The sequence below is a fragment of the Salvelinus fontinalis genome, chromosome 35, assembly GCF_029448725.1.
Source record: "Salvelinus fontinalis isolate EN_2023a chromosome 35, ASM2944872v1, whole genome shotgun sequence".
Lineage (NCBI taxonomy): Eukaryota > Metazoa > Chordata > Actinopteri > Salmoniformes > Salmonidae > Salvelinus > Salvelinus fontinalis.
Genome location: NC_074699.1, coordinates 21,229,086 through 21,254,543, shown reverse-complemented (window position 1 = coordinate 21,254,543; position 25,458 = coordinate 21,229,086). Strand labels below are relative to the sequence as shown.

Below are 25,458 nucleotides of genomic sequence, written 5' to 3'. Positions count from 1 at the left end.
TGGTCTCCATAGTCATTGTAGTCTCTATAGTTTTGTAGTCATTGTAGTCTCTATAGTTGTTGTAGTCTCTAGTCTCTATAGTGTCTGTGGTCTCTGTAGTCATTGTTGTCTCTATAATTGTTGTAGTCATTGTAGTCTCTATAGTTGTTGTAGTCTCCAGAGTCTCTATAGTCTCTGTGGTCTCTAGAGTCATTGTTGTCTCTATAGTTGTTGTAGTCATTGTAGTCTCTATAGTTGTTGTAGTCTCTATAGTTGTTGTAGTCTCTAGAGTCTCTATAGTCTCTGTGGTCTCTGTAGTCATTGTTGTCTCTATAGTTGTTGTAGTCATTGTAGTCTCCATAGTCTCTGTGGTCTCCGTAGTCATTGTAGTCTCTATAGTTGTTGTAGTCTCTATAGTCTCTCTGGTCTCCGTAGTCATTGTAGTCTCTATAGTTGTTGTAGTCTCTATAGTCTCTCTGGTCTCCGTAGTCATTGTAGTCTCTATAGTTGTTGTAGTCTCTAGAGTCTCTATAGTCTCTGTGGTCTCTGTAGTCATTGTAGTGTCTATAGTTGTTGTAGTCTCTATAGTCTCTGTGGTCTCTGTAGTCGTTGTAGTCTCTGCGAGCCGATGCAGCCGAGGAACAAAGTCAGATCCAGAACCTTCTTTTCTTTTCAGAATAGTCTAATAAAAACATCCTGTACCAGCTTTTAACATCAACAAAACAAGTTAAACTTGTTTTTCTCGGCATTTCTAGGGTCTATAATCTTTTCGGTTTATAAAAATAAAGACGTTTTCTGCTATTATCCTGTCAGAGGTTACCGTTTCTTCAGAGGAAATAAATCTCCGAAAAATAAGGACAGGAAATGTCTTGCTGATCTACATGTATGCCTAGACCGAGCTGAACTACATATGTGTGATCAATTCCTCAATGCATACCAACACCTCTGTCTGCACTATTTAAAGAAATCAGTGGCAAATATATTCACGGTTACACAGGAGCTCGGAAGAGAAGCTTAGGAGCACCGTTAAAATCACACTCTTTCTCACAACATCCTAGGCACTGAATTATTTTTTTTAAGTGAGATTGTCACAACAGTAAAAATGTAAAAATGGTAGCTAACATTCCTACATTTCAACTGCTACCTTATGACATAACTGCTACATAACTGTATGGAAACCCAACATCTTGAAGAACAAAATGTATACATCATTGAAATTCCAACATTGTTTATTTACAGATTTATGGATAGAGACCGAATACAGACAAACAACTCATTGTAACTCTGCTTGAACTAGTAAGAACATTTAATCAAAATAAGCCACACTAAACATTGGAACTGTGTCAAAGTGCAAAATACAAATAAAATCTACAGCATAATTTAAATGAGGTAGCCTGAACAGCAAATGTTTAGTATTATGAATAACCTCACATGAAACCACATATTCCACAGTCACTGAGCAGTGCTGTTATGTTCTGAGTGATCTGATCTAGTGAACAGAGGTGTTCAGTGTGGGGAACCGGAGCTTACATCACTGCCAACTGACTGTCAGGAACAAACACGTAATATCCTTCACGTCTCAAATCAAACACGTGAACACAACCTTGAATTGGAGGGCAAATATTAATCTTGGCAATGTCTGCTCTCCTCTGCAGTTTAATTGTTGAGCAGGTGTCCACATCCCCTCAGACATACAGTCAAAAGCGCACCGCACCGATTGTTCAAACGGACCCTGTTTTCTGGCAAACACCACTGAAAAAAGAAATGCATTTGTTATTTCACACAACTGTGAACGACCACTGCTAAAAACAACAAGCACACCAGACGCGACATCACAAAGTGATGTCCAGGTCATTTGGCAGAACTGAAAACACAGTTTTTCTTTGCCAAATTGCTAGGATACCAAACATTCAGACCAAGTGGGCATCGCTTGTGGAATCACTGCGGGCTGCAATCGATACGGACCTACAGGGAAGCAACCTCGTAAATGATGGCAAACAGTTGTGGCTGCCGAGGCATTACCATGTCTTTACCAGTTGTGCTCTGCCTCCTCAGAGAGGAAACACGTCCTCCAGACATAGTCTAGGAGTGAAACATCAATACAGAAAACGTAAACAAGCTAGCCTCATTCTTCACCTTACATGACTGAATCTACAGTGGGGTTAAAATAATAAACTAAACATTCTCAGAATCTTAAATAATGATCACTAAGCTCAACTGATATTTGTCAAAAAGCAATGAAGACATCAGGTATAGTGCTAGGTTTTTGATTCATTGTTAAAATAAGTAAACAACACAGTGATTATTTCACATACGGTAGTAACCATCATAAAAATCCGACAAAAAAAGTTTACCGTTTAATATGTTCACCTCCTCACAATTAATATTTATAATAGACTACCACTACTACAACTACCTAGGCTCTGAAGAGCTCACCAGCCTGTTAATTGAATTAAGTCCAATTTGTGCAATGTACAATGTGACTTCCCCATACACATGTAGCAATGAGAGGTTTGTCAGAGCTAGTGCAGTAGTGTCTTCATTAGACAGACTCTCTCTCTGCACTGAGATCCAGTCATCCACAAAGCGCTGTCACAGACAGAGGCCTTGACAAGCAAATGACAAGACGCTTCCCCTTCGGGATCCCCTCCAACTCCGAGCAAACAGTCGTGAGGCAGGCAGCAGGCAGATTAATAAGACATGCTGTAGCGATAGATAGATATACATTTGAATTCGTCACGGTATCGTTAATGAAATGCATCAAACAAGAGTGCCTGCAACTGAACAACCAAGTCTGCCACCGTGCACAGCTTGAGCTGATTTGACTGTATGCAAAGAAGGGAGCTATTTTCGGTTGTTCACTTCCAATCTAACAGCTACTCTCTCGTGTCACATGGAGACCGGCTCGGCTCGCTGCGAGGGACAACCCCTCACTGGGGCTGTGTATGTGTCGGAGTACCCTAAAATGTTAAAAATATATATATACTTTTTTTCACTGTGTGCAGAGATATATATTTTTTTAAATAAAAAAGCATTTCAATGGGATATCGACTAGGTTTGGGCAGTATCCACATTTTCATACCATTTCTGTCCCATACCGGGGTATACAGTATTATCGAATGTACACAGGGATCTTGATCTAGGATGGGATTGAATGTCCAAGATACTTGATCTTGACATCTAGCCACTTAGTTGTTTTTTTTTAACAGTATTTTTATTGGAATTTCACAATTTTCACCCATATTAAAGAGATACAACAACAGAGACCAGGCAAAAAAAAAAAAAAAAAAAAACAGCACCCGCCTACACATACCTGCGCATACATATATATATACACATATACATACACACACATACGCACACCATCCTCCTCCCCCCGCTTCTCCCACCCTATCCCCATCATTGCGTCTCTCAATACACACATTTTAAACAAACTTACAAACAAAAATTAAACAAAAAAAGCTCGGTTTAAACTAAGAAGTTAGGTTCCACACATGGAACATACAGTGTAATTCTGAATACATAGATCACCACCATTCTAAGAGAATCCTTGCAGCATAATATATTATACTAGCCACTTAGTTAGCAAGTTAGCAAACCAAATGCATAGGTGGAGCCCTGAGCTGGATTTAAAATATTTGACATGTTATATTTCTTATAGTTAAATTTAACTTATAATTAGTAATAAGCAGTGGGGTAGCACACACTTCGTCAGCCCCCGTGACCCCCCCCCACAAAAAAAGTATATATATATTTTTAACAGTATTGAAAATCATACCGCCGGTATTTCCAAATACCTCAGTATACGGTATATCACCCAAGCCTAATATCGACATTGACAAATGTCATCAAATTAAACCATAATTACTATCAGTTTCATAATTTTTTTTACACTTAGTGATTTTAATTTGTAGAAATATCTCTAGGTAGGCAGAGGTATGGAGCCGGCGAGGTTCTGCAGTATTTGCCCAATGTCCCCCTGATGAGCACACACAACCCACAACCAATGGCCTCTTCAAATTCATGTCATTAAAAGGCACGAAGGAGAAACCACTATCTCCCTCTGTTCAAGCTGCAGAGGTGTATATGTTTGTTTTGCTATCTCTGTTTCTCTGGCACACTTCGGAGGGGCCTTGAAGGGTCCTGGCAGTGCGGTTCTGCTGCATTTGTCTGGGTATGCCCAGTTCAGACGCATTAATCCAAACTCTCATTCCGTGCAATTTCCACACTTCCTTCCTGTGCTGCTGCCTGCGCCCCTCGCCATATGTTCACAGTGGCTTACGGAGGAAAGGTGCTTTTTCCTCTAGAGGAGCTGGAGCACGCAGGCTAAAGAGATGAGGAATTTATCTCTGCTATAACATAAACTGCCAGAGTGCAGTAGTTATGCAGAATGAATTAGTTTCTTATTTAACATAAATCAATTTCCCTTAGGTTTCTAGTTAATAACGTGTATCTAAAATGTTTACGAACACCAAATCCACTCATATTTCATTCAAAAGGCCTTGAACAGTTTGAGAAACAGTTTAACTAGGCACGGTGGCAGACTAAATGAGCTACAGTTGAAGTCGGAAGCTTACATACACCTTAGCCAAATACATTTAAACTCAGTTTTTCACAATTAATGGCATTTAATCCTAGTAAAAATTCCCTGTCGTAGGTCAGTTAAGATCACCACTTTATTTTAAGAATGTGAAATGTCAGAATAATAGTAGAGAGAATGATTTATTTCAGCTTTTATTTCTTTCATCACATTCCCAGTGGGTCAAACGTTTACATACACTCAATTAGTATTTGGTAGTATTGCTTTAAATTGTTTAACTTGGGTCAAACGTTTCGGGTAGCCTTCCACAAGCTTCCCACAATAAGTTGGGTGAATTTTGGCCCATTCCTCCTGACAGAGCTGGTGTAACTGAGTCAGGTTTGTAGGCCTCCTTGCTCGCACACGCTTTTTCAGTTCTGCCCACAAATTTTCTATGTGATTGAGGTCAGGGCTTTGTGATGGCCACTCCAATAGCTTGACTTTGTTGTCCTTAAGCCATTTTGCCACAACTTTGGGAGTATGCTTGGGGTCATTGTCCATTTGAAAGACCCATTTGCAACCAAGCTTTAACTTCCTGACTGATGTCTTGAGATTTTGTTTCAATATATCTGCATAATTTTCCTTTCTCATGATGCCATCTATTTTGTGAAGTGCACCAGTCCCTCCTGCAGCAAAGCACCTCCACAACATGATGCTGCCACCCCCGTGCTTCACAGTTGGAATGGTGTTCTTCGGCTTGCAAGACTCCCCCTTTTGCCTCCAAACATAACAATGGTCATTATGGCCAAACAGTTCTATTTTTGTTTCATCAGACCAGAGGACATTTCTCCAAAAAGTATGATCTTTGTCCCCATGTGCAGTTGCAAACTGTAGTCTGGCTTTTTTCATGGCGGTTTTGGAGCATTGGCTTCTTCCTTGCTGAGCGGCCTTTCATGTTATGTTGATATAGGACTAGTTTTACTGTGGATATAGATACTTTTGTACCTGTTTCCTCCAGCATCTTCACAAGGTCCTTTGCTGTTGTTCTGGGATTGATTTGCACTTTTCGCACCAAAGTACGTTGTTTGTACAGATGAATGTGGTACCTTCAGGCATTTGGAAATTGTTCCCAAGGATGAACCAGACTTGTGGAGGTCCACAATTATTTTCTGAGGTCTTGGCTGATTTCTTTTGATTTTCCCATGATGTCAAGCAAATAGGGACTGAGTTTGAAGGTAGGCCTTGAAATACATCCACAGGTACACCTCCAATTGACTCAAATTATGTAAATTAGCCTATCAGAAGCTTCTAAAGCCATGGCATCATTTTCTGGAATTTTCCAAGCTGTTTAAAGGCACAGTCAACTTAGTATATGTAAACTTATATGTAAACAGACAGAAATAATCTGTCTGTTAACAATTGTTGGAAAAATGACTTGCATCATGCACAAAGTAGGTGTCCTAACCGGCTTGCCAAAACTATAGTTTGTTAACAAGAAATTTGTGGAGTGATTAAAAAACAAGTTTTAATGACTCCAACCTAAGTGTATGCAAACTTCCAACTTCAACTGTAAGTGATCTAATACTGCTATGCAATAATATTTCAAGTAATGTTACATCAACAACAAAAAAGACTCATAATTGCAGACTCAATTTACCCTAGAACCTGTACTGTAAAAACCCTCAACTTGCAATCCACTCAGCAGAAAGGTTAACTACAGAGAAGTGCTCTCGTGTGGTCGTACAAGCAGACAAGTCATATCTCTTTATTCATTCACTGTGCGTGGATCTTTTTAGGGTGAAACAAACACTGGAGCACAAAAGGATTAGCCTATCACACCAGCGGGTTCCTGCAATCAGCAGCGCATTTATTACATCAGGAGGACTTAGTTTTATTGAGCTGCTCATTAGTAGGTTTAATCAGAGTCGTGTCATGACTGTTCTAACAGCACTATCAGATCCCTCATCAGAGGGCTGAGTGCTATCTCACACACACACACACACACACACACACACACACACACACACACACACACACACACACACACACACACACACACACACACACACACACACACACACACACACACACACACACACACACACACACACACACACACACATACATATACATATACATATACATATATATATAGCTTCTGATACAGAGTCCCTTCTCATTCCTGTGCTCCTGGCCATAAATTAGCCAACATGGCAGAAGAAGGCCCATCGAGGCCCACTCCTCTGCCTCCAACTGCTGTGCTGAATATAACACAGGCCCTGGTAGGCAGTGGACTGCACCGGAGCCAAACGTTCCCTCATTCTCCCCTGTCCCTGACACCAATGGCAGGGCTGTCAGCACAGCAAGCTACTCTCACGCTACTCATAGGAGGGGAACAGCAGGCTTTCCTGACTCATCTGGGCTTGTGTGATCTTCTCTTTCTCGTGACGTGATTTCTAGTGATGGAGATGAACATGTGGGAGTGAGCGAGCCCTTCTTTGGTATCAAAAGTGAATTAACATGATGGGACGATATTAATGATGTAATAAAGTGAGTGACAGCCAATCAGAGTGCATGACCAGTGCCCCTCTGCTGTCCCATCTGTTTCACAGTCAGAGAGGATCCTGGGACAGGGCCAAAAGGAGGCTGGAAAAACGACAAGCTCTCTCAATTTATTAACTCACTTTTCATCACCCTTTTTGATCAATGTTGATTAGCACAAATAATCAAAAAGCTCTTTATAAGTAATCTGGACCTAACTGTCAAATAATGAGTGATTCATATTTCAGTCTTCTAGCGCAGTAATAATTATTAGATTTGCAGGAAGGGAACATATTCCCAGCTGAGAGACAAGGAGAAAAATGGTAGGAAAGCACACAGCGCAATGTCATCAGTAATTCCTTCAAATCTAGTTTTTTTAAATTAATCTGCAATAAAAATACAATTTTAATGTATTGCCATTTATGATGTAAAGGATGTAACACATGTGCCTGCTTCCTCTCCCTCATTCAATAATGTAACAAAGCCAAAGAGAAAATGATTTCCCTTCATTACAATAATTACCATGGTAACAAACAAAATGAGGTTGCACGAATTGAAAGTTGAGAGCTTTACAAAAGATTTAGCTCGAGTCCATCGTCTTTAATTTATTACTGTAAATCCTTCAAAAGACAAATTAAAACCAGGAACAAATCAGTGGTACGCAGTAATCCTCAAGTATTTTAAAAGAGGAGAGATTGAACTTCAGTTTGATTGGTATTTTGCACAGCACAGCAAAAAAAAACATTTCAGACCTCAGACCTAAAAATAACATGCCACATTCACTGTAAATGCAGTTGCAACTAAATCTATACATAGGAGAGGCTGGCCCAGCCACTGCTGAGGGATTAGGCCTACACAACAACGACTTGGACTCATCAGCATTTTCTATATCTGAAATGGAAATCCTAACAAATGTATCAAGCCTCAGGTCATGGTCAGCCCCAAACACTCAATTATCCTCACAAACTAGCCACAACACCTGAGAAAATGTTGTGCGTGTGTGTTTGCGAGAGAGAGAGAGAGCTAGAGAGCATTTATGAGTGTGGGAAAGAGTGAAAGAAACAGAGATGCCCCATTGTGCAACAATCCACTCTGTGATCTTTAAAACCACTAGAACAAAACATGACCCTATGATGGAAACCTATCTGATAAGGACAATTATTTGGTATGCTTTTTGGCAAGGCAGTGGTGTACATAGTCTGATTCCTGCATTTAAATCCCCCTCCCCTCAACACCCACACAGAGTGACCAAACAGACAATTTCCTTATCATACCTTCCATCTTCAAACACAAATAGGACATAGCCAGTGAAGAAACCCAAACAGCTAGGTTGGCAGAGAGGGAGCTGTAATAAAAACAGTGATAGTAGAGGGGTAGTCACGTACTGCACGTAACCACTGCACTCTGGATGGCACATAACATAACATCCCAGGTCGGAGCTCCCATGCAGTCCGTTGGACACAAACAGTTAGGTCCATTCCTGGCACTACGTATATCAATACAGGTGCAAGACTTGAGCTGCTACTGGAAAATAGAACACATCTGAATCTACAAATACAAAGCCGTGTGTTCATAATCACACAATTTACAATATCACCTTTTCCATTCAATAATGGCTGTCTCTTTAAAAACAGCACAGAGCACATGCTCCCTCCTAGCTTGCATCCCCTCTCCTTCTGAGATCCTGAGTAGATATGGTTAAACTGGTAAAGGGCCAGTCCCCAACTCAGCATCCCAGCAGCTCCCCAGAGTACCCTCAGTAATGCTCTGTCCAGGGCTCTCTGACTTCCACAGGGGCCTGGTAGATCAAACAGGGGATCATTACTCATTTCTTCCCACTAACCCCTGCTCTGTTATTCCCAATCGAAGCCCTGCACGCTCCCAGGCGCATCACTGACACCACATGGCAGGCCCGGCTGCATGCGATGGCCACGGGCTCTCAGATCATTAGACGAGGACAACCCACCCCTCCTCCTCCCGCTGCTGCGCCCCAGATACGTCCTCAGAGGGTAGGGCCAGTCATTAGTGGTCAGGATAGAGGTAGCTAAAGCTAATGCTCTCTCTCTCTCTCTGTGTGGCATGTTGACCAATGCAACTCTGTATCTCTGAGGAGTGCTTTCGACCTGACACCAACATGCTCCCTTAAGTCCAGAGTACTCAGCATCTATGTACTGTATTTGGGAGTTTAGTTTTAAAACTAACAGACATCCTGTGCTTCAGCAGCAGGTGTTCTTGAAGCATACACTACCGTTCAAAAGTTTGGGGTCACTTAGAAATGTCCTTGTTTTTGAAAGTAAAGCAAATTTTTTGTCCATTAAAATAACATTAAATTGATCAGAAATACAGTGTAGACATTATTCATGTTGTAAATGACTATTGTAGCTGGAAACGGTTGATTTTTAATGGAAAATCCCGACTCCGGAATGCTGGCCTTCTAGGCAGAGTTGCAAAGAAAAAGCCATATCTCAGACTGCCCAATAAAAATAAAATATTAAGATGGGCAAAAGAACACAGACACTGGACAGAGGAACTCTGCCTAGAAGGCCAGCATCCCGGAGTCGCCTCTTCACTGTTGACGTTGAGACTGGTGTTTTGCGCGTACTGTTTAATGAAGCGGCCAGTTGAGGACTTGAGAGGCTTCTGTTTCTCAAACTAGACACTCTAATGTACTTGTCCTCTTGCTCAGTTGTGCACCGGGGCCTCCCACTCCTCTTTCTATTCTGGTTAGAGCCAGTTTGCACTGTTTTGTGAAGAGAGTAGTACACAGCGTTGGACGAAATCTTTAGTTTCTTGACAATTTCTCACATGGAATAGCCTTCATTTCTCAGAACATGAATAGACTGACAAGTTTCAGAAGAAAGTTCTTTGTTTCTAGCCATTTTGAGCCTGTAATTGAACCCACAAATGCTGATGCTCCAGATACTCAACTAGTCTAAATGTAAGGCCTGGGTGTCAGAGTGTGGAGTCAACACGCAGGAAACAGCAGGTGCTAAATCCAAAATGTTCTTTAATGAACACGGACCATCTAGTCCACCCTATTAACACACTGGGTGTACACTATAACCAACCCCAGACACGGGGTAAAAGAACTCAGTCCAGAAACATGTAGCACACCACTACTTACACGCAAACAATCCCGCACAAAGAAACGTGAATGCCGGCTGATTAAATAAGCCCAACTAATTACCCCTCATACAAAACAGGTGCGCCCAATAAACACATAGGGAGGGGGAGAAAAGGATCAGTGGCAGCTAATAGGCCGGTGAGGACGACCGCCGAACGCCACCCGAACGGGAAGGAGAGCCTGCCTCGGTCGAAGTCGTGACAGTACCCCCCCTCTGACGCGCGACACCGGCCTCGAGGTCGACCCGGAGGACGAGGCGCAGGGCGATCCGGATGGAGGCGATGGAAATCCCTCAGCATAGACGGATCCAAAATGTCCCCCACCGGTACCCAGCACCTCTCCTCCGGACCGTACCCCTCCCAGTCCACGAGGTACTGCAGGCCCCTCACCCGGCGTCTCGAGTCCAGAATGGCCCGTATCTTGTACGCCGGGGTCCCCTCAATGTCCAGAGGGGGAGGAGGGACCTCCGGTACCTCACCGTCCTGCAGGAGACCAGCTACCACTGGCCTGAGGAGAGACACATGAAACGAGGGGTTAATACCATAATAGGAAGGGAGTTGTAATCGATAACACACCTCGTTTATTCTCCTCAGGACTTTGAAGGGCCCTACACACTGCGGACCCAGCTTCCGGCAGGGCAAGCGGAGGGGCAGGTTTCGGGTCGAGAGCCAGACCCTGTCCCCCGGTACAAACACGGGGGCCTCACTGCGGTGGCGGTCAGCACTCCTCTTCTGCCGTCCACTAGCTTGTTGAAGTGATTCCTGGACGGCTCTCCATGTCTCCTTGGAGCGCTGCACCCATTCCTCCACCGCAGGAGCCTCGGTCTGGCTCGGATGCCATGGTGCCAGGACCGGCTGGTACCCCAATACACACTGAAAGGGGGACACGTTAGTAGAGGAGTGGCGTAGTGAGTTCTGGGCCATTTCGGCCCAGGGAATGTATCTCGCCCACTCCCCTGGCCGGTCCTGGCAATACGACCGCAGAAACCTACCCACCTCCTGGTTCACTCTCTCCACCTGCCCATTACTCTCAGGGTGATAACCGGAGGTAAGGCTGACCGAGACCCCCAAACGCTCCATAAACGCCCTCCATACTCGGGACGTGAATTGGGGGCCCCGATCAGAAACTATGTCCTCCGGCACCCCGTAGTGCCGGAAGACGTGGGTAAATAATGCCTCCGCAGTCTGTAGGGCTGTAGGAATACCGGGCAACGGGAGGAGACGACAGGACTTCGAGAACCGATCCACAATCACCAGTACCGTAGTGTTCCCCTGAGACGGGGGAAGATCGGTCAGAAAATCTACGGACAGGTGCGACCAAGGCCGTTGTGGAACGGGGAGGGGTTGTAACTTCCCTCTAGGAAGGTGCCTAGGAGCCTTACTCTGGGCGCATACCGAACAGGAGGAAACATAAACCCTAACGTCTCTCGCCAAGGTAGGCCACCAATACCTCCCCCGAAGGCTCCCCACTGTCCTCTTCACCCCAGGGTGACCCGAGGAGGGTAGAACGTGAGCCCACCGAATCAATTTGTCCCGAACACCAAGCGGCACGTATTTCCGCCCCACCGGACACTGAGGAGGAGCGGGTTCCACCCGTAACGCCCGCTCGATGTCCGAGTCCACTTCCCACACCACTGGTGCTATCAGCCTAGAAGCGGGAAGGATGGGAGTGGGTTCGGTGGGCCGATCGTCCGAGTCGTATAAACGGGACAGTGCATCCGCCTTTACGTTCTGGGAGCCCGGTCTATACGTTAAGGTAAACTGGAATCGGGTAAAGAACATGGCCCCCCTTGCTTGACGTGGATTCAGTCTCCTAGCTGCCCGAATATACTCCAGATTCTGGTGGTCGGTCCAGATGAGAAAAGGGTGCTTAGCCCCCTCAGTGTCTCCACACCTTCAGGGCACTGACCACTGCTAACAACTCCCGGTCCCCCACATCATAGTTACGCTCCGCTGGGCTGAGTTTCTTCGAGAAGAAAGCACAGGGGTGGAGTTTTGGTTGCGTACCAGAGCGCTGTGATAGCACGGCACCTACCCCAGCCTCGGACGCGTCCACCTCCACTATGAATGCTAGAGAGGGATCCGGATGTGCCAACACGGGCGCATCCGTGAACAGCGCCTTCAACCTGTTGAAAGCTCCGTCCGCTTTTGCTGACCACTGCAAACGCACCGGACCCCCCTTCAGCAGTGAGGTAATAGGAGCTGCCACCTGGCCAAAACCCCGGATAAACCTCCGGTAGTAATTGGCAAAACCCAAAAACCGCTGCACCTCCTTTACCGTGGTCGGAGTCGGCCAATTACGCACGGCCTTAATGCGGTCACTCCCTACCACCACGCCCGAGGTGGAAATGCGATAACCCAGAAAAGAGACGGCTCGTTTGGAGAACACACACTTCTCAGCCTTGACATATAGGTCATGCTCCAGCAGTCTACTAAGCACCTTGCGTACCAGAGACACATGCGCGGCGTAAGTGGCTGAGTAGATCAGAATGTCATCGATATAAACAACCACTCCCTGCCCGTGCAGGTCCCTGAGAATATCGTCTACAAAGGATTGGAAAACGGCTGGAGCATTCTTTAACCCATACGGCATGACGCAGTACTCATAATGGCCCGATGTGGTACTAAATGCAGTTTTCCACTCGTCTCCTTTCCGAATACTCACCAGACTATACGCGCTCCTGAGATCCAATTTTGTGAAGAACTGCGCTCCGTGAAATGATTCCATTGCCGTAGCAATGAGAGGTAGTGGGTAACTAAACCCCACAGTGATGGCATTTAGACCTCTATAATCAATACACGGACGCAAACCTCCCTCCCTTTTCTTCACAAAAAAGAAACTCGAGGAGGCGGGTGAGATGGAGGACCGAATGTACCCCTGTCCCAGAGACTCAGTGACATATGTCTCCATAGCCACCGTCTCCTCTTGGGACAATGGGTACACGTGACTCTTGGGAAGCGCAGCGTCTACCTGGAGATCTATCGCACAATCCCTTCCCGGTCGATAAGGTGGTAATTTAGTCGCTTTCCTTTTACTGAAAGCGATTGCCAAATCGGCATACTCGGGGGGAATGTACACCGTGGAACCCTGGTCTGGACTTTCCACCGACGTGGCACCGATGGAAACTCCCAAACACCTTCCAGAACACTCCTTTGACCACCCCTGGAGAACCCCCTGTTTCCACAAAATTTTAGGATTGTGCCGGGCCAGCCAGGGAATCCCTAGTACCACCGGAAATGCAGGCGAATCAATAATATAAAAGCTGATACGCTCCTTATGATTCCCCTGCGTCACCATGTCCAGGGGAACCGTGGTCTCCCTGACCACCCCTGACCCTAATGGCCGGCTATCTAGGGAGTGCACGGGAAAGGGAGAATCTATCGGCACAAGCGGAACCCTTAACCTAAGAGCGAGTCCGCGATCCATAAAGTTCCCAGCTGCGCCTGAATCGACTAGCGCCCTATGCTGGGAAGAGGGGAAAAATGTAAGAAAAAAAATCAAGACAAACATGTGACTAACAGGGGGTTCTGGGTGAGTTTGGTGCTGACTCACCTGGGGTGATCGAGAAGTGTTCCGCCTGCCATCTCGACTCCCAGACGGACCCCCCCCAGCACCGATCGGCCGTGTGTCCTCTCCGACCACAGCTGGTGCAGGGAGAGCCTCCTCCGGTACCCCTCTGCCCAGCCCCTCCCACCTCCATCGGAATAGGAGCGGAGGGACTGGGTGGTGGAACGTACAGGACCCTCTCAGAACGCCCGCGGGCAGCCAGCAGATTGTCCAGACGGATGGACATGTCAATCAGCTCATCCAGAGAAAGAGCGGTGTCCCGACATGCTAGCTCCCTGCGGACGTCCCCCCGGAGACTACACCGGTACCGATCAATAAGGGCCCTGTCGTTCCACCCAGATCCTGCAGCCAGGGTCCGGAACTCCAGCGCGTAATCCTGGGCGCTCCTCTTCTCCTGCCTAAGGTGGAACAGTCGTTCTCCCGCCGCTCGGCCCTCTGGAGGATGGTCGAATACGGCCCGAAAACGGCGGGTGAATTCTGGGTAATGCTCCTTCGCCGAGTCTGGACCATTCCAGACCGCGTTGGCCCACTCCAGAGCACGACCCGTGAGGCAGGAGACGAGGACACGCACCCTCTCCGCTCCCGAGGGAGTGGGTCTTACGGCGGCAAGGTACAGTTCCAGTTGGAGTAGGAACCCCTGGCACCCCACCGCCGATCCATCATAATCCCTCGGGAGTGTCAGACGGAGAGCGCTGGAGCCGAGGAATGAAGAGTCCTGGGCTGGAGGAGCCGAAGGTGGAGAGAGGAAACCACTCCTCTCCCATCGATCCATTCGCTCCATCATCGCATCCATCGCTGTTCCAATACGGTGGAGAACAGTGGTATGCTGGAGCACCCGTTCCTCTATCGATGGGAGAGGGTTGGCTGCTGCTCCTGCTGACTCCATTTCTTTGGGTGCGGGATTCTGTAAGGCCTGGGTGTCAGAGTGTGGAGTCAACACGCAGGAAACAGCAGGTGCAAAATCCAAAATGTTCTTTAATGAACACGGACCATCTAGTCCACCCTATTAACACACTGGGTGTACACTATAACCAACCCCAGACACGGGGTGAAAGAACTCAGTTCAGAAACATGTAGCACACCACTACTTACACGCAAACAATCCCGCACAAAGAAACGTGAATGCCGGCTGATTAAATAAGCCCAACTAATTACCCCTCATACAAAACAGGTGCGCCCAATAAACACATAGGGAGGGGGAGAAAAGGATCAGTGGCAGCTAATAGGCCGGTGAGGACGACCGCCGAACGCCACCCGAACGGGAAGGAGAGCCTGCCTCGGTCGAAGTCGTGACACTAAAGAAGGACAGTTTTATTGCTTGTTTAATCAGCACAACAGTTTTCAGCTGTGCTAACATAATTGCAAAAGGGTTTTGTAATGATCAATTTGCCTTTTAAAATGATAAACTTGGATTAGCTAACACAACGTGCCATAGAAACACAGGAGTGATGGTTGCTGATAATGGGTCTCTGTACGCCTATGTAGATATTCCAAAAGAATCTGCCGTTTACAGCTACAATAGTCATTTACAACATTAACAATGTTTACACTGTATTTCTGATAAATTTGATGTTATTTTAATGTACAAAAAAATTGCTTTTCTTTCAAAAACAAGGACATTTCTAAGTGACCCCAAACTTTTGAACAGTAGTGTACATACAGTACATACATACAGATACAACTCACTACCTCCGTCCAACACCTAACACTGTGTGCATTCAGATTATATCAGCCAGAGGTCAAGCACAGATAAGCAGGAATAGAAATGTATCTCTGCCTGGTTTTAAATCCAGCTGCCTCAAGTCACAATAAGGGTTGTTTGGTCCCCACCAACTAAGTGCCTTCACAACTTAATACAACATCAAATACATGGTAATAAACTGCTCATTTGAAAAATGAATTGGAATCCACATCAAAGGAGCCAAGTCAGATGTACAACACCAACTTTCTTATATCAAAATAATGACAGTCTAGGAGAAGCCTGATAGTAATCTACCGCATATTGGGTGACTGAAGACATTATTTTAATGCTTTTCCTCTTGGCAAACCTGCAAAAACAGATGCAAAAGCTGTGCCAAGTCACCTGCCTTCAATGGACTTTCATCGCTACGGCAACAGCACAGTTCTCCATAACCAAGTCAGGAGGTGACCTGTGATAGATAAATGAGAGATGTCCAAACTCTCCCTGAATCTTCCCTCCAATGGCGGGCAGGAGGCCCAGTCTGCCAGGGGTGGGTACCCATTTGAAGGCATCACAAATGCAGTGTGGCCCAATGGTTCACAGAGCAGCCAGCAGGTTATCTAAAAATAAACAGGCGTCTCTGAAAGAAAATGATTCCTTCAGCAATACACTCAAAGGCTTAAAACATGAAATGAGGTTTGTCAAACTAAAGCCTGATAAGACCTGATCAAATTTTTATAAATGAAATAAAATATTTTCTTTTTTTTATATAGTCTATCATTTTTTCATGCACTTTTGTAAAACAGGGGTTCTGAGACTACAAACTAAAATGAGATGATCTTATGTGGATTTAAATAAACACACTCAAAACAATGAGAGCCTATGAGAAATGAAATCAGTCAAAAGGAGAACTGGAGTGGGAAGCATCTCAAGGGACAACAGCTTCATGAGCAAAATAAAATAAAAGATTCAGCTCAGTCCTTCTTTAAGAACCTCAGTTGAAAGCTACTGTTGTGGTTACATATATTGAATCTGTTTGGAATAATCCATTTTAGAGGAAAAATGCATGGTTAAATTGAAGACCGACTTAGCAGTTGCTTTAAACAAAAAAATACAACATTTCAAATCCTTTGAAAATGCTTTGAAGATAAGCTGCGTTCAAGATGAGTTTTGTCACCTTTTATATCTTCACACATTGTGCCATGTACAGTGTAGAGGTTTTTGTGTGTGTTAAATTATCTTAAAATGCAAGCTGGGTACTTCTGCAAGTTCTAAGTCTTCTGACTGAACAAAAAAAACCTTCCTTAATAATTCTGAATGAGAATAAGTCATATTCTTCAACACTGTATTAATAATTAATCAGCAGATAATAATATTTTCTAATCCATGGGGATAAAAGCTGAAGAAAGAGCTTTAAACTGAGAGAAAGTTTGCTGAAGTGGAAGGAAAATGCAGTGTAAGTCTATCACAAGCATATCATTTAAATTATATTCACAAAACGTATTGTAAATATAATGTAACAGTTCTGACATCCTTGTAACATCCTTGTACAACTTGGCTTCATCTATTCTGTAAACAAGTGAATAATAACATGTGGCACATTCTTCGAATTGACTGCAGGCCAACCAGGAATACGTAGGACCATTCTAAACAAGATGGGGTAAATAAGCATAATTACAGGAAGGCAAAATTGCAGGAGAAATGTATCATAAATTCTGTTCAGGTTGCCAACCCGCAGTAGGAGCAGAAATATTTGCCTCATACTGTCCCTCCAGGAGCAATAACAACCCAAACATAATTATGGCTTTTCTGATTCTTGGCTGACTTCTACAGCAAGTCTAAAGTAGGTGGGACAGAGAGAGCAAACCATGATCTGAAAATATTCCTAATATAGCTCTCCAAATATAAAAGTGCCACAGTGAGCTCTGAAGCAAGCTAACTGAGCAGCTTGGACATAGATGTTAACGTGAGTATTGCATCATGCGGAACATTACATTTGAGGTATCAGTGGTTTCTAGTTTACTACTTACTTTAGGTCAAGGAATATATCAAGCTTGGAAAGCTTGGAACAGACAGTTGTGTGACTCTGACACACATTAAAAAAAACTCAAGGAGAGAGTAAGATCAAAACAGATCCCACAATGTCTATTGATGGAAATAGAACAAAAATACCATTCACATAAGCCTCTACAAAACATGTCTCAATTCTTGTGACTTTTCTTACTGACTAAATAAATACCACCAGGCATTTTAGCCATGACGATGGGCTTTGATGGGAAAAACAGTCTATTAACAGTCTCTATTTCTTTTCTACTCTAAACAAAAAGCACCATGCCGATGCTGGTCTATTTTGGAAGCCACAGAGTGCATGCCCAACACATCAGGCTTAAATGTGTCTGGTCACATGATGTCCATGAATGCCATGCTATATTAAATTCTAAAGCACACCGCAGAGTTTACTGAGTTCAATTCTCCCACTTCTCACATTAGGAATTCAGAAAATGAGTTCCTTTGTAACACTTGAATTGAAGCAACATTCTATTTTATATTTCATTATGGTGGGGCAAAATGGAAGGTATGATCACTGAAACCGAATTTCACTCAAAAATGAAGTAGGCCTATTCAGCAACACTTTAAATAGCATTAGCTACATAGCGCGCTATTAAAGGATGGTTGGGAATATATTTGACATAACGTAAACAGACTCAAATTGATATATATTGATAATGCTCTGTATAGTTGTTAATAGTTATGAATGCACAGTGAATGCTTTACCCAAACTGATTGATGAAAGTGCAAGTATATACAGCGCCGGCAGGTAGCCTAGTGGTTTGAGCCAGTAACCGAAAGGTTGCTGGATCGAATCCCTGAGCTGACATGGTAAAAATCTGTCATTCTGCCCCTGAGCAAGGCAGTTAACCCACTGTTCCCTGGGCGCCAAAGATGTGGATGTCGATTAAGGCAGCCCCCCCGCATCTCTCTGATTCAGAGGGGTTGTGTTAAATGCGGAAGACACATTTCAGTTGAAGGCATTCCGTTGTGCAACTGTCTAGGTATAGCACTTTGTGACATCGGCTGATGTAAAAAGGGCTTTATAAATACATTTGATTGATTGATTGACTAGGTATCCCCCTTTCCTTTCAGAAAGTATTCAGACCCCTTGAATTTTTCCACATTTTGTTACGTTACAGACTTATTCTAACATGGATTAAATACATAACAATCCTCAGCAATCTACACACAATACCCCATAATGACAAAGCGAAAACAGGTTTTTACAAATGTTTACAAATGTATTAAAATAAAAAAACAGAAATACCTTATTTACATAAGTATTCAGACCCTTTGCTATGAGACACAAAATTGAGGTCAGGTACATCCTGTTTCCATTGATCATCCTTGAGAGGTTTCTACAACTTGTATGGAGTCCACCTGGTGTAAATTTTATTGATTGGACATGATTTGGAAAGGCACACACCCGTCTATATAAGGTCCCACAGTTGACATTGCATGTCAGAGCAAAAACCAAGCCACAAGGTCGAAGAAATGGTCCGTAGAGCTCCGAGACAGGATTGTGTCGAGGCACAGATCTGGGGAAGGGTACCACAAAATGTCTGCAGCATTGAAGGTCCTCAAGAACACAGTGGCCTCCATCATTCTTAAATGGAAGTAGTTTGGAACCACCAAGACTCTTCCTAGAGCTGGCCTCCCAGCAAAACATCGAAATCGGGGGAGAAGGGCCTTGGTCAGGGAGGTGACCAAGAACCTGATGGTCACTCTGACAGAGCTCTGGAGTTCCTCTGTGGATATGGGAGAACCTTCCAGAAGGACAACTATCTCTGCAGCACTCCACCAATCAGGCCTTTATGGTAGAGTGGCAAGACGGAAGCCACTCCTCAGTAAAAGGCACATGACAGCCCGCTTGGAGTTTGCCAAAAGGCAGCTAAAGACTCTCAGACCACGAGAAACAAGATTCCCTGGTCTGATGAAACCAAGATGGAACTCTGAATGCCTGAATGCCAAGCGTCATGGCTGGAGGAAATCTGGCACCATACCTACAGTGAACCATGGTAATGGCAGCATCATGCTGTGGGGATGTTTTTCAGCAGCAGGGACTGGGAGACTAGTCACGATCGAGGCAAAGATGAACGGAGCAAAGTACTGAGAGATTCTTAATGAAAACCTGATCCAGAGCGTTCAGGACCTCAGACATTTGCTTACATTTCTAAAAACCTGTTTTTGCTTTGTCATTATGGGGTATTCTGTATAGATTGATGAGGGGGAAAAACTATTTAATACATTTTAGAATAAGGCTGTAAACTAACAAAATGTGGAAAAAGTCAACGGGTCTGAATACTTTCCGAAGGCACTGTACTTAAAGCATCAATTCAGCACCGACTTGACCTGGATCCCAAGCTATTTACTTCTGTGGAGACAGCATCCAGAATGGGAAATGAGGATGCAAAGTACTCTGAAAAACATCCTAACACTTCCCAGCCTTTTCACAAAAGCTCCCTTTTGGCCCCATTGTCTTGCTGTTCAGTCCATTGTCTTGCTGTTGTTTCCAATAAAAGTGTGTCCTTTAGAACTAACGACAAGGCAAAGCTTTGTTGCTTTACGTAAAACAAGTATTGAGGAGATATAATGCTTGATTGTGCTATGGATTAATGTGTTGGAACCTTTACAGCGAAGAAATTATCCACATAAAAGCAGGGAATTTAAGCAACACTTATTAAAACATCTACGCCAATGAAGCAAGATGCATCAGTCTAAACAGCCCACTTCTTCATGAGAAATGCTCCCGGCTAAAAGTACATTACATCAGATCACATTCTCTAGTCATTGAGCCTGTGAGATAGATGTGTGAAGGCCATATGAATGGCCAGGCCTTTAGGGACCTGGGGCTGAGGAACTCACTGCCTTTTTCAAACAGCTCAGCACTGGGGGACGGACACAGTGAAACACCACTTGATGAACAGGAAGTAAGCGTACTGTACTTACTACACAACTGATAGACATTGGATATCTTAGGTACAGCTTTTATATGTTGCACAAATCTAGGGAGCAATATATCACAAACACAATCAATGCCCCACTGTCAATATGAGCTAAATTTATTTTGTGTCATAATCAATAGAAAATGGATATGCGAACAAGCCACAGAGATCTTTCTGCACACAAAAAGAAGGGTTATAAAGTAGTGATAATTACAATTATATTACACTGTCAGAGCTGTTAGGTCGATAATCATTATTTCACATATGTAAAATAAGGCTAAACCATTCCTTATTTTCACATCTTTACAGCAGTCAGTCTACGATAATTCCAGGTGAAGGTGGCATGTTTCACACACCAGATGTGCAGAGTGCACACACACACACACACACACACACACACACACACACACACACACACACACACACACACACACACACACACACACACACACACACACACACACAGACACACAGACACACACACACACACCGCTGAGGCGGGAAATTAATAGTAATACTATGTTGAATATGAAACCTTGCTCCTTTGGCTTTTCACAAAATGAATAACACAAATATCCAAAATGCAGTGGGAGACATCAGGAACACTCATATGAACAGATTTCAAACAGCAGTGGTTAGACAAGACACAGCAGGGGGAGAGACAGGACCAGGGCTATAACAGAACAGAGGACATATTAAAATAGGTTTCTGGGATAAAATCCTACCTGGTGCACTGAACTGGCTGCTTCCAAGGGTGGTTGGCCTGTTTTTCCCACTATTTACAGGTGGAGAAAACATCTACCAGAAGAAAAGAAATGGTCTGAAAAATGTGACTGAGACAAATTCATATTTAGCCTTTGATAATCATGCATCTGTTACAAGCTGTTCAGACTTCCTGTGTTTCATAATCAATTTCTTCACTGGAGAGACATTGACTGATACAGAATAAAGTGGGCTAAATAACAAACAAATCAAACATTATAAAAAGATAGATAACTGTCCTACCGCGCTAAAATCCAACAAGTCGCTCAATTCCTTGTCTGTTCCGATAGCGGCAATCCGCTGTTGAGGATTCATCCTGCCAATCTTTAGACCTAAAGAAGAAAGTTTGTTTGCTTAGGTCCAATTTTGTTTTAAATTGTCCTAATTCCTTGATTTAAAATAAATTGATCCATTCAATAACGAACTTCAGTAAAGTGCAATCTCATTCTAGACTCCGACTGAAGTTGACAAGGAATATTCCCAGAACACGTCGGTTCCGAAAATAAATCTGCACAGTGACCCTTGATATTGCTGTGCGAGTTAATTGATCAAATGTAGGCTACTGCAACAACCGATGAAAGTAATTGTAATTGACCCCTTGTCATCCACGTTTCCACGCTCCCTTTTAGAAAATGTTATTGCACATTATGACATCTGAACAGAATGAAAAGGAAAAGGTAGCCAATACGTGGTAAGGAAATTCCATCTACGTGACACACTGAGACCTGCAGCATCGTTTTTCAAATGTTTATCTGACTCCCCAAACGCTACATTTTTATCAATCTTCCGCGACAGACTAAGTTACAAAATAACTAACCTACTGTAGATTTTCAAATCAAGGACTAATGATACGCTATACAATATGTTGCTTTGCAATAGTCAGTGATGAGCCACGAATTCGATGTGTCATTAAATAGAAAGTGAATTAACATGTTAAACAAAAAGGAAGATCCACCAATATGCTGTAGGCTACAAATTCAGGCTGAGTAAAACGCCCTTTCAAGTAAAAGTAGTAAAGCAAATGCCAACCCTTTACTCCATACCAGCTCCAGTCTCTTGTATCCCAACTTCTTTCACCCAGTCCCGAAACCTTTTTTGACAAACTCACTACAATATTTTACCTTTTCCCCTTTAAAATTCCAACTAGGGCGATCGGGTGTGGTAGTATGGAGCCTCGTTCTCTTGTAACGCGTCTCAAATACTGTAAAATAGTGATTTAGGTTGTAATAGTTAGCAAAATATCTCTATATGTCACTTGCGAGTTAACCTTAGGCAGACAGACATTTTTGCTTCGCAAAAACCTCAGCACTACAATGACATTCGGTGTTGTATCCTTCCGCTGAAAACAGTGAAACGATATCCCGGCCTAGCCTTAGCCTAAGACAGACACCACGCGGAGTGGTAGGAGATGACAGTAGTTGAGAGGACCCATCATATTACATTTAGTCTATCTTAATCAATCATTAGGCAAAATTATGTGAGACTAGTACAAAGAGATTGAAGCTAGATTTTGTAAGTTGTGTCAATCAGAGCATTGGTGTAATGAAAGGTATTGGTGGAGGAGTCTGGGGATATTTGAGACCCCTGAATTCGCTACACTGGTGTCAGAAGTGGGATAACAAATAAATGAGTAGCCAATGAATGCATATGGACTAAGACATGAATGCATATGGACCGAGAGAGTGGGAAAGAGAGAGGTCACTTTAAGGTGGTTGCAACTAATTGGACATATAGCAAAATTCTGGGAAATGGGAAATGTTGACGCAGAGTAGGCCTAGTTTCTTTATAAATACGTTAGAGTATCACAGTTATAACCTGTTTGTCCCTATGTATGTTAGCCTTATTAATTGAGTCCGTCTAAAAGACAGAGAGCATTGTGTGCTGCAGTGTCATGTCTATCACGGTTTGAGCACACTCAAAAAGCAAGCAAACCGCAAACTATTTTTATGAACAGCACAATACATCGGGACTACTTTTTTCTCTGTTCCGCTAAGGCAAGAGGAAAAAAGGAAAGAAAGTGGTGTGAAAACTGTAGACTACATGTATCGACATTATATATAATTATTCAAAAACAGCTTGATCGGATTATTAATTGGTCAAATGTTAATAGTGGTAATATCCTAGCAATTCGTCTGCATGCTTCTTCAGCCATTGGTGTCAATGGGCTCAGAAAACAATAGAGTTGGGCCAGGGCCAAAACTCTAATGCAGGGGTTCTCAAAGTGCGGTCCGAGGTACTTCAGAGGGTCTGCGGCCAGATAAATCATGTATAAAAAATGAATACATAATAGTATTTTTTTTTTTTTACATACGTTTTTTAACATAAATATTACTAACAACAACAGATTCAACTAATTTTGGCCAAGGGATCCATGTAATAAGTTTAGTATGTAATACAATGAAATGTAATATTACACATCTACAATTTATGTACTTAACCCTGGGCAACATGGGCCTAGGAGGCTCACAGGAATGTTGGTATCCACAGTACTTCACCAATTATAAATGTTTCAACTCAACACTTCTTGCATTTTTTATATAAATGGCCTGTAATTTAAACTTTAAAACTACAACATTTTCTCTCTGCCTCATAGAACAATGTGTTAGAATTGCAGGATATTAGAAGATGCAACAACAAACAATATCTCTGCCCCTTGACAAAATGTGTAGAATTACAGGAAATTAGCTTGAAAACTGCTAAATATTCTCTCTGAGTCTAAGAGGCAGGCCTTTAAAATATTACTTCCCAGAGCCCAAGACTTGATTCATCCAGCCACTGTCGAAGTCATAGTAAACTCCATGTATGCTATTTTTTCTCATTTGAGTTGTGTTCTGATTATGGGGGGGGGTCACTGATGAATTTTCTATTACAAAAAGGTTCCTCGGCCCCAAAAAGTTTGAGAACCCCACTTCTAATGAAGAAAAGTTCGGTGTGCGATCAAAATGATAAATTGAAGATCATCCGTTGAACAAATAATCTGTCCCTACCAGACTATTATGTTTTGTTTCCACAGTAAGAAAAGTCAAGAGAAGAGACATGACACTTATGGATAATAGAAAATACTGCTGAATATTGAAAATATCAAATCTCTGTAGCCAGTGATCATCAGTAGCATATGCATACTGGATGTAGATACTTAGAGGAGTTCAAATGCTTTGGTATTATACAGTTAAAAACATTTATCCAATTAGTACATTTTGTGAATCTTTCTCAGCTTAATTTTTTTCTTGGTAGAATAGTAGTATTTGCCTGGCTGCAGTCTGATAGGCCTACATCACCAGGTATATCTATATAGTTATACACTGCTCAAAAAAATAAAGGGAACACTTAAACAACACAATGTAACTCCAAGTTAATCACACTTCTGTGAAATCAAACTGTCCACTTAGGAAGCAACACTGATTGACAATAAATTTCACATGCTGTTGTGCAAATGGAATAGACAAAAGGTGGAAATTATAGGCAATTAACAAGACACCCCCAAAAAAGGAGTGATTCTGCAGGTGGTGACCACAGACCACTTCTCAGTTCTTATGCTTCCTGGCTGATGTTTTGGTCACTTTTGAATGCTGGCGGTGGTCTCACTCTAGTGGTAGCATGAGACGGAGTCTACAACCCACACAAGTGGCTCAGGTAGTGCAGTTCATCCAGGATGGCACATCAATGCGAGCTGTGGCAAAAAGGTTTGCTGTGTCTGTCAGCGTAGTGTCCAGAGCATGGAGGCGCTACCAGGAGACAGGCCAGTACATCAGGAGACGTGGAGGAGGCCGTAGGAGGGCAACAACCCAGCAGCAGGACCGCTACCTCCGCCTTTGTGCAAGGAGGTGCACTGCCAGGGCCCTGCAAAATGACCTCCAGCAGGGCACAAATGTGCATGTGTCTGCTCAACCGGTCAGAAACAGACTCCATGAGGGTGGTATGAGGGCCCGACGTCCACAGGTGGGGGTTGTGCTTACAGCCCAACACCGTGCAGGACGTTTGGCATTTGCCAGAGAACACCAAGATTGGCAAATTCGCCACTGGCGCCCTGTGCTCTTCACAGATTAAAGCAGGTTCACACTGACCACATGAGCACATGTGACAGAGTCTGGAGACGCCGTGGAGAACGTTCTGCTGCCTGCAACATCCTCCAGCATGACCGGTTTGGCGATGGGTCAGTCATGGTGTGGGGTGGCATTTCTTTGTTGGGCCGCACAGCCCTCCATGTGCTCGTCAGAGGTAGCCTGACTGCCATTAGGTACCGAGATGAGATCCTCAGACCCCTTGTGAGACCATATGCTGACACATG

General features: G+C 43.6%; 1 protein-coding gene across 5 annotated transcripts in view; it reads right to left on the bottom strand.

Moving 5' to 3' along the window:
* LOC129834538 (transcription factor 12-like) overlaps positions 1 to 22,511 on the bottom strand; it is a 98,564-nt gene extending 76,053 nt beyond the window's left edge. The window contains exons 1-3 of one of the 5 annotated variants that reach the window (XM_055899630.1): positions 22,200 to 22,511; positions 21,414 to 21,502; positions 21,134 to 21,206 (exon numbers count right to left, since the gene is read on the bottom strand). In XM_055899630.1, the coding sequence (XP_055755605.1) occupies positions 21,134 to 21,206; positions 21,414 to 21,485 (145 nt within the window). In that variant the 5' untranslated portion in view covers positions 21,486 to 21,502; positions 22,200 to 22,511. The remainder of the gene's footprint in view (positions 1 to 21,133; positions 21,207 to 21,413; positions 21,503 to 22,199) is intronic. The other 4 variants (XM_055899627.1, XM_055899629.1, XM_055899628.1 and 1 more) reach the window with 4 other exon arrangements.
* Between the last annotated feature and the right edge of the window lie 2,947 nt (positions 22,512 to 25,458).